The 10,645-nt window shown below is 43.0% G+C and overlaps 1 protein-coding gene across 1 annotated transcript in view; it reads left to right on the top strand.

Annotated features, from left to right (window-relative positions):
• The first annotated feature begins 10,400 nt into the window (after positions 1 to 10,400).
• The window catches only part of KIAA1549 (KIAA1549 ortholog), a 127,324-nt gene continuing 127,079 nt past the window's right edge, over positions 10,401 to 10,645 (top strand). Inside the window, exon 1 of the mRNA XM_019653242.1 lies at positions 10,401 to 10,617. Coding sequence (XP_019508787.1) covers positions 10,401 to 10,617 — 217 coding nt within the window. The remainder of the gene's footprint in view (positions 10,618 to 10,645) is intronic.

The following is a 10,645-nucleotide window of genomic DNA, read 5'->3' as shown; positions in this document are numbered from 1 at the left end:
CCTTCCTGTGGGTTTGTTGTTCTAAATGGGTAGGTACACCATATATATGCTTTTTGTTATATATTTTGTTTGTTGAAAGTATATAATGATAGAAGTATATTTTTAGAAAGACTTTATTTTTTAGAGTAGGAATTTCTGAGGAAGTAGTAGACTAGCAACTTAATCAGGAATGTAACAGAGGAGTAGTTCCTAGAATTAGGGGAAAAAAAGCCAGAAAAAAGAAAAACAAGAAAAATAAAAACAAATAAAGGAAAAACCAAGAAAAAAAAAAAAAGCTGAGCCTGAAATTCAAAAGTATCTCGTTGAACAAGGGGCCTTAAGGCTGATTCTCATGCACTGCTGGAGAAAGGGCATATTATTAAAAGACAAGTTGGCAATATTATAAAAGGTCCTAAAAATACACACGCTCTTTAATTAAATAATTCCAGTTTCAGAAATGTATCATGTGCTAATAATAAAAGATGTGTAGAAGGGCCGGCCGAGTGGCGCAAAGGTTAAGAACTGGCTTGGGATACCAGAGGGCCCCGGTTCGGATCCCACATGTGAGGGCCAGTGACGCTGCCCTCTAAAAAAAAAAATTAATAATAAGAGATGTGTAGAGAAATTTACCTACAAAGTTGTTCCTATTTGTTAGGGTCCTGGCAAGAAACAGATGACACACTTGGACTGGATAAGTGTGGAGAATTTCATGAAGGACTGTTGATAAAGGCATGGCAGGGTTAAGAGAAACCAAAGAATGGTGGAGTGCTTGGACTAGCAGCGATGGGGGCAGCATATCAGCCTAAGCGTGAATGTGCAAGAGAGGGGAGCTATTACAGGAACCCAGGGAGAATAGCCATAGGCGAGAACTTCCTACCAGATGGGTTCAAGGTCTTATGTTCAATGACATAACCAAGTAGTAGTGCTTTAGGGAGGGAGATGGGGGAATAAATATTCTTGCCTCCTTCTTTTCCCATTATCAGATTTCTTGCTGGTGCCCCCTCATTAGCCAAACCCACAGGAAGCTAGAGAGGGAGGAAGCCCGATGAGGCATTCTTGCAAAGGTCAGCTTCCAGGAGCAAACAGCATGGTGGATAAAGGTAAAAGCATGGGCTGAGGGCTAATAAAAGATACATAATAGCACAATGTCTGATGCGGCGTTGCTTGTAATAGGAAAACACTGGGACCCACCTGAGTATCCACATTAGGGCATTTGCTGAACAACTTATGATAGGTTCATATCTCGGAATACAATGCACCCATTAAAAATGGTATGTTGGAAATATTTTATTAAGGTGAAAAGATGTTTATAATATATTGTTAAATGAAACAAAAAATTTTATGTACATTCAGATACCAATTTTCTGCCAGTATTGTGTGTGTGTGTGTGTGTGTGTGTGTGTGTGTGTGTGTGTGCATTTATGCATTTAAACTGTCTAGAAGAACACATGGTCTAATGTTAATAGTGCTTCTTTTGGGGTGGTGAGATTACAGATAATTTTAATATTCGTAACTTAGCTTCTTTGTATATTCTGCTTTTTCTACAATGTATAATAAAAAATTAAAGTTCTTTTTAGAAAAATGAGAAATATGGCATGATCCCAAATTAATTCTGTGAATTAAATAGGTGCTAGTCTTCACATTGAAGAGGGAAATCTCTTTAAAAATTCTGTTGGAAGCCAATTTCATTTTTGAACAGTTACAAAATTCTTAAATAAAATTCCAGCAAAGAACTGAGCAATAGTAATTACCATTGTATGCAATTAGGTGCTAGTTACAATACTGAGTGACTTGGCCTGATTCTTGTATTTTCATACAACACTCTGAAGCTTTTAGATGAGGAAACCAAGGCTCATAAAAATCATGCCCAGAATGTCATGCTTATTATATGGGGAAACAGTATTCAGTGTCAGGTCTGACTTCCTCTAAACCCAGTGTTCTCAAACACACCATATCTAAGGAGGACTCATTTCCAAACACAAGACTAGCAGATCACAAAGAGAATTCTGAATGTATTACGTCCTGTCAACAAAAGGATAGTGAATATCAGAAGATTACTTTATAAACACACTAATGGCATTGTGTCATGTTTAACAGACCATCAGAAGCTGGAATCAGGTAGATACTTCATTAAGCTGGTGTCTGTTTAAACAACAAACGTCAACTTCACATTAACTATAAATTAACTGGTCACTATTATAATCAGAATTCTTTTAGAGGTTATTGTCATTGCTTTGAGATGGCAAAAAGTGGTTGGAAAGAAAAAGATCAGAGCGGGCCGGCCGAGTGGCTCAGCTGGTTAAGAGCTCGCTTGGGAGCACCAGCTCTGAGCAGCAGGGCTGCGGTTCGGATCCCACATTGAGGGCCATTGACGCTTGCCCTCTACAACTAAGATGACGAACAACAGCTTGACCAGGAGTTGGCCTGCTGTGGGTCACCGGCGACGGCGTAAGCTGCAGCAGGGCTGCAGTGGGCTGCCGTGAGCTATGTGAGTGACTGGCAGCCAGCGTGAGTGGCTGGTAGCTGGTGTGAGCTACCGGGAGCCGCTGTGAGCGGCCGACCAACGACTGGCGACTGATTGCCTCACCCAGGAAGAGCGCAATGATCACACCAACATGGGCCAGTGAAGCGACGACCTCCACAACTAGACTGAAGAATAAAACAGCCATTTGTCTACCTGTCTGTTCCCCTTCCCCGATTCCCCAACGCTGTTACCCTCCCCCCAATTCCCCAATAAAATCTTTAAAAAGAAAGAAAGAAAGAAAGAAAAAGATCAGAGCATTGCTACGGTAAGTAGCCTGATGGAAATTCAATCATTCATTCAGTAAGGATTTACTGAGAACCTACTGTGAGACAGATTCTGTAGCAAACATTGACCAAATAATGGCAAAGGATAATATTAACTAACGCTAATGTGGAGCATCCTATAAGCTAGGCTCTTTTTGAAGTGCTTTATGTATGCCAACTCATTTAATCTTTATAAATCTCCACGAGGTAGTTACTGGTATTATTGCTCCATTTTATAGATGAGGACACTGAGTCACAGAGGAGCTAACGTGTCATTGCTAGGAAGTAGTGGAGCTGTGACAGATACAGACAGCCTTGGCCCAAGAGTCTGAGCCATTAACCCTGGTGTAAATACCCCTCTTTAAACAAGAAAGAATGCTCTCTGTGTTTATGGCAGATATAGAAATGAAACCAAACACAAAATTAAATATCCAGTTTCAATAGTAAGAGCTAAGGAACAAGAGACTAACAGGAATGACTTCTTTAGATGGGGACACCAAGCAGTCAGCAATGGCCAGGGTAGGGAGGAGCTTGTCAGATGAAGGGTGGGTGAAGGACCAGGGGTAGTGAGGAAGCAGGTGAAGAGGCCCGGGCGCAGCACCTGGAAAGGTAGTTCCAGGGTCTGGACTTTTCTGTAGGAGCCTGAGAACCTTTGCAGAGCGTGCTGAGCAATGGGTTTTATTTGAACAGTGCTGGGGAGCTTTTGAAGTTTTGTTTTTACGAAATGTTTTCACTACAGATGTTTTATCTGCAGATGTCTTTTTATTAAAAATTTACCTGATTGCTAATTCGTAGTGCACATAGGACTCCCTCAGACTTTTGTGGTCACGAGGGATGGCGGCTGAGTTTGACTCTGGCTTGAGTCTCAAGCAGACAACCCCTCACACCCAAACCTAGAATTCCAGGTGATTCTCAGAGGGCTAGAGGGACACATTGGTGAGGAAACTTCAGGCACAGATAAGGAAACTCAGGTACAGGAAGTTGTTTTTGCCATAGAGATCAGTGCCTATCGTGGACCAAGTCCAGGATTTACGATCAGACCTGAATAGTGTGTTATAAATCGGAAGTTTCTATACTTAGCTTACCACATGGCAGCCATTATACTTCTTTTTCATGGTCTAGGACGGTGCTGTCCAATATGTGGCCACTAGCCACATGTGGTATTTAACTTCAAATTAATTAAAATTAAACAATGTTATAAATTCAGCTCATCAGTCACACTAGAAACACTTCGGGTGCTCGTAGCCATTTGTGGCCAGTGGCTACTGCATTGGACAGTATAGATTGATAGAACAGTTCCATCGTTGTGGAAAGTTCTTCTGGACAGCCCTGGTCTAGAAATTTCTTAATTCGCCCTTTTCAGTCGTGGGTGAGCTCCGCACAGAGTGGTTTGTGGGCAGATAATTTTATCATCCAGCTTCTCACCATTTTCATCCAGAGCCTATATATATGAAATTCAAATTTTGTAAGCATGTTTTATTGTTTGGAGATTGTCATTTCCAAAAGGGCAGCGACTGTGTTTTTTCCACTATTTCTGGGAAGAGCCCTTGTTCACGAAATTTAATAAACAGTTACTGGTGCTGTTAGGATAGCTTACCAAACTGTACAAAGCCAAAGTAATGTCATGTCTGAAGTGACCTTTTATGTTTTTAAGCAATCTCCCATTGGTGTTTCATAGTCTATAGCAGAGGAGTCTAGCGTTCATTGACATACTGAATAGATAAGTGGATGCCAGTTAGCTTTTGCCCCTTGAACCAAAGAACCATAGACAAACTCATGCTCCCCTTAGGTTAATTTGCCAAGTTAACATAGTTAATTAGCTTAATTGTTAATTGGGGAGCAGGGAGAGGCGAGGTGAGGGAAGAGTGGCTTGGAGTTTAGTTCTTTTTTTTTTTAAGATTTTACTGGGGAATTGGGGAAGGGGAACAGTGTTAGGAAATTGGGGAAGAGGAACAGTCAAGTTGTCCTTAGCTGGGGAGGGCGCAGCTAGCTCAGCTCCAAGTCCAGTCGCCATCTGGCTACTTGTCGGCAGCTTGCGCAGCGCTGCTCAAGGTGCCGTGTTCAATCTTAGTTGTGGGTGGGCGTAGCCCACCATCCCATGCGGGAGTCTAACCAGCAACCTTGTTGTTAGGAGCACGTGCTCGCACAAGCTCATGGCAGCTCAGCTCAGGCACAGCTCACTGGCCCATGTGGGAATCGAACTAGCAACCCTGTTGCTCAGAGCTGGCGCTCTTAATCAACTGAGCCATTTGGCTGGCCCTAGAGCTTAGTTCTTATACTTCCATTTTATCATTCAACAAACATGAATTGAGCCCTACAACCTTCCAAACACTGCAGTAGGCTGGGGAATAAAGAGATGAAAACAAGAAGGTCTCTGCCATTGAGGAACTTAACAGACACATGAAGATTTATTCCATGTGGTCAGTGCAGGAACAGAAGTATCACAGGGACTTATGGGAACACAGAGGAAGGGCAAAAAACTCAGCCCGAGGAGATCAGGGAGGCTTCCGGAAGAAGCAATGCCCTGCCCACAGCCCCAGGAGGCTCAAGAGCAGGGATATCTCCCAGGAAGGGTGATCATCTAGGGATCTGAGTGAGGACGGCGTTTTCTAGAGAAGCACAGAAATTAGGACAGATACAGAGTTAGTGTGAGTTTGGCTTTATTTATTCATGCAGTTGATCCCAAGTCAAGACAAGATGGAAGAACAAGGAACTGAGGTAGACCACTATCATTATTCTCATTCTGAATATGAGCCAGAGTTGATGAGTTTTAGAACACAGTCATATGTGAGTTGGAGTTAGTCGAATGCCAGAGAATGAGGGTGATTCTAAAAACAGCTTTCACCAACTGTTGCCGTGATTCTACTGTGGATTTTTGGCATGGCTCAGGAGAGCTGCCCATGGGTTTGGGGCTATAGTGGGAAGTGACCATGGAGAGTGTGGGCAGTAGGATTGAGCCAGTTGATCTGTGGCAGCTTGTGTGTTGGGGTTGGGGGTGTTGAGGAAAGGCAGTGAGGGAAACTGCAACAGATAGAGAGGCGAGGCCTGGAACCTGCCTCAGGAACATTCTTACTTGCCAGTATTGCTATCAAACTGTGCAAGAAGGACAGACATTTCCAGCCCATTCCACCCAAGACAAGGATTCTGGTTTTAAGCTTTGTACCTGCAGTCATGGGTACATCGAGGATGTCTATCTCTTCACTGGTTTCCCCTTTGGTAAGCAGGAGGTCTTCCCTAGGGATTAAATTAAGCTAAGGAAATTATTTAGTTTAGAGCATGTCAGGTCTAAAACTCTTTGCTTGTTACAATCTGACCAAAACCTACCTGTGTGCTCTTTTGTCCCCCAATTCCTTCTAAATAGCTTTTCCTCCAGTTGGGCAAGTGGCCGTTCTGTGCCCGCATTCTGTTTGTCTCTACCTTCTTGCCTTTGCCTTGCCTTTTTACCATTCTTTTCTCTGCAATATCTCTCCCCCCCCACTTCTTTTTCCTTCATTTAGCAAATGTACCGATTGCTCCCATCATTCAAGACCCAGCTTAAGCCCCACGTAGTCTGTGAAACCTTCCCTGGTACTGGAACTCATGCCAATCTTTTCCTTTTTTGGATCTTCATATTTAGAGTCCAAATCCTGCAATTTAACACTGAGACTTACGGTGCTGAAGAGGAGGAAGTCACTTTAGAGACCGTCTAAGGTCCATCTTGACCTGTCATCATCTGTCCTTTCTCTCTGCCCTTGGAAGAAGACATTGCCTTCTAAACATTGTTTTCCTCTTCAGCATTTCCAACGGTCTGTCCTCAGCCTTCTCCTTTCTCCTCCCTTCCCAGGCACAGTCATTTACTCTCACAGCTTAAACGAATAACTGTGCAAATGATTTCCATATCTGTCTTTTTAGCTCTCCATGCCTCATCTCTCAAGCCTGAGGCTCACCGCCACCACGCACTGCTTGCATTTACTTTGCTCCCTGGTGCTGGACCAGCTCCTCACAGCCAACATATTCACCACTCAACCTTCTTTCCCCCTAACCCAGCCTCTCCAGCTGACTTCCTTTTATCTGTCCTTACATATGTGGCCGTAAAACCTCTGAAGCATCTTTTGTTCTTTATTTTCCTCTTATTTCACCAGTTGATTTAACATCCAGAATGTGTCTCATGCGTTTTCTAATTTCCATTCACACAGTTTTCATTTTAAGACAATTTATTTATTTATTTCCTGTGACTATATATATATATATATATATATATATATATATTCAATTATAGTTGACATACAATATTATACAACATCAGCTTCAGTTTTACAGCACAGTGATCATAAAACAATTTAAATACAAAGGTAGTACATGCTTATGTTAAAAATTCAAATGATATCAGTCGTATTAATCAGATGTAATATTGTAATCAGATGCATTCATATAGAGAGCAAAAGCAAACGTTCCTCTTCAGAAAAGAGAATATTTGTCTTCATGTATTTACTTTCCAACCTCTCTCCAAATACTATTTTTTTCCCCAGTAGATAAACAAATGGTGGTATGCCCATTCAACGGAATACTAGTTAGCAATAGAAAGGACCAAATTGCTGAATCTTCAACAACTTGGATGCATCTCAAAGACATTTTGCTAAGTAAAGGAAACCAGACACAAACGGCTACATACTGTATGATTCCATTTATATGAAATAGTAGGAAAGACAAAGCTGTAGAAACAAATCAGATCAGTGGTTGCCAGGGATTGGGGTAGGAGCAGGAGATGGGGTGCAGGCTGGCACAGGGGAGCTCTTTAGGGCAAAAGAAATGTTCTATCTATTGAATGTGGTGGTGTTTACAGGACTTCATGCATTCACCAAAACTCATTGAACTCTACACTTTTAAAAAGGTAAATTTTATCTGATTGAATTACCCAACTGAATTTACCTGCCTGAGTTAAGTCTGACTAAAAAGAAGAAGAAAGAAAAAGAAGAGGGGAGAGAGAGAGAGGGGGCGGGAAAGTTAGGAAACAGAAAGAAGCAAAAAAAAAAAAAATATATATATATATATTCTGAAGTGGAATTTTCTGTACCAGATGGTGAGCTGATTTTAAATTTTGATAGCTAAAGCCAAATTGTCCTCTAATGTGGCCATTCCAATTTACACCACCACCAATAGAATCTGAGAGTGCCTATTTCACCCATACTCTGGCACAGATGGATGTAATCAATTTTTTAAAAGTTCTGTCTATTTGATGGTGAAAAATGTTATGATCCTTGATAATTCAGGCACACACTGTTAAGATCTTGTCCTAATTGGCCTCTCTACTTGCGGTCTTTCTCTCTCCAAATCACCTTATATATTGTTAATAGAGTAATCCTTCTTGTGCTTAGTTCTAATAATATCTCAGAAATCATTAATGATCTCCCATTGCCTACAAAGTTAAATCCAAATCTTTAGGCAGATATTTGAGTCCTGATTTTATCCCAGCTTTCCTATTCTCTCTTCTCCACTGCTGTCTTATCATTCTTAGTAAGAAGGTTGACTCAAGCGTCTAGCTCAATTGTTTTTACTCTGTTTTCTATATAGCTTGGTTGAGATATAATTGACATAGAACACTGTGTAAGTTTAAGGTGTACAATGTGATAATTTGACATATGTATATTTTGTGAAATGTTTATCGCAATAAGGTTAGTTAACCTCCTTCACCTCATGGAATTACCATTTTGTTGTCATTACTGTGAGAACATTAAAGCTCTATTTTCTTGGCAACTTTCAAGCATACAATCCAGTATTATTAACTATAATTGCCTTGCTGTACCTTAGACCCCTGGAACGTATTCATCTTATAACTGAAAGTTTTTATCCTTTAACCACATCTCCCCATTTCCTCTTCCCCTTAGCCCCTGGTAACGACCACTTTACTCTCTGTTTCTATGAGCTCAATCTTTTTAGATTCCACAAATAAGTGAGATTATACAGTATTTGGCCTTTCTCTGGTGACTTATTTCATTTAGTATCATGCCTTTAAGGTCCATCCATGGTTGTCAAAAATGACAAGATTTCCTTCTTTTCTCACAGCTGAATAACATTCCATTATATTATATGTACATATATATTCATATGTGCTCACGCAGTCTACACAGACATACCCACCCCTACCTTGTACCACTCAGTCCGTCTTGGACCTCCAAGCCACATAGCCTACCAGCTGGACTGTCAGAGCCCTAGACACTGAGGCAGAATGCTCTAAATCCTAACAGAAGTGATATTTAGTTTTACGCCCTTAGAGCTTGGAGATGAGGGGACTCTACGGATCTTACTTTCCTTAGAAAGTGGTGACCTTGAGTCATTTCTATTACCTCGAAGTTGTGATTTTTATTTCCGACTGATGTCAATCCCTTCTTCCTGGCTGGGCAAACATTTCATTTTCCTTGAATTGGCTGAGAATTGAGAGGGTGCCTTCTTTCTCTGACATCCTGGGTTCTAGTGTAGGTGGGAGCTTCCTGGAGGTTGGGGCCAAATCTTAAAGGCTGAACTTCTTCACTGGGCAAGTGGGATGCTCTGGTTCGAATCAACAAACGTTCCCGTATAATGAGGGTTTACTGGTGCTATGAGAGAGCCTAAGCAGGATTCAAACTTCGCATTAATTTGGTTGAAGAGGTAAAGCCTAAATGCATAAAACATAAAATTGCATAACAGGACAAGACAAATTAAGAATCACCCCAACTAAGGCAGCGGTTTGTGGTCAAATGAAGTTTTCACACCATGAGCTCAGACAACGAAGACAAGCATGAATAAGAAGTCCCAGATCTAGGGCCAGTGTATCGAGGGACCAGACATACTGGGACAGGGGAAGATTAATTGACAAGAACAAGGGACTGTTTATGATGGGGAAGGCATAATAAAGTAGAAATTAGGAACACCAACCAAAGCTATCTTTAACCTTTATTCCTAATTATTTTCCTTGAAGCTAACAGGTAGGCACTTACAGAAGAATGCCTCCGCCTTATTCTGAGGAGGGGTTATTACTGATTTTCCAATCTTACTCCGAGGCAAGACACCTGGGTGGGTTGCAGTTGCAAGGCTGGGCCTAATAGGAGAACCGGATTGGAGCAACCCGGATGCTTTTGTCAATGTAGATGATTCACATTTTTCACTGTCCACCATAGTTTCCCGGGAAATAAGATAGTGTTCTCAACTCACACCTTTAGTACCCTGCCTGGTGCAATCGCTCCAACAGGATGCAACGATTCAAAATGGCCAATTCCACGTTCCAAGACCTTTAAATCACCGAGCGCCTTCAGAGTGAGATGCCTGGCACACAGCAGGCACCCGCCAAATGTTAACTCACTTCTTCACGCTCCTCATTTCCCCCAGGGAACTCGAACCCACAAACGCTAATCCTCGGACGTTCTCATCCCCCCCAAAGCACCACTTTCCCCAAAAGGGCCTGGACAGAGCGCGGTTCTCTCCAGCTCCGCTTCCATGCGGCTCAACAGGCGCCTTCTGAAGGCCTACTACGTGCGGGGGGGGGGGTGTGGGCCTCCCATCCCCCGAACGTCCTGTTACTGGTTTCCCAACGACCGGGACAGGGGGCAGACCCTCTAGACGGGCAGGAAGGATGGGCGCGCGCTTTCCTCACCCCCTTTCCCGCAGGTCAGGCTCGTGGGATGCGAGCCCGACCTTTCCTCCGCTTTGTCCCCTCCGCAGCCCCGAAGGCTGTTGCCACAAATGCGGGCGCCCCCCTCACACCTGCCGCCCAGCACACAATCGAGCAGAGCGAAGGCAGGCGCGACAGCAGGCGGGAGAGGCCCGCCGCGCCGACCCCTCCTGGCGGGGCCTCCATCGCTCCCTCCGGGCGCCCCCGGGGGCGGAACCCGGTGTCGGGTGCGGGTCGGGGCTCAGGCCTCCCGCG

The sequence above is a fragment of the Hipposideros armiger genome, unplaced genomic scaffold (genome assembly GCF_001890085.2).
Source record: "Hipposideros armiger isolate ML-2016 unplaced genomic scaffold, ASM189008v1 scaffold_201, whole genome shotgun sequence".
Taxonomy (NCBI): domain Eukaryota; kingdom Metazoa; phylum Chordata; class Mammalia; order Chiroptera; family Hipposideridae; genus Hipposideros; species Hipposideros armiger.
Note: the sequence above shows the minus strand (reverse complement) of the source record. Positions and strands in the feature narration are given on the sequence as shown.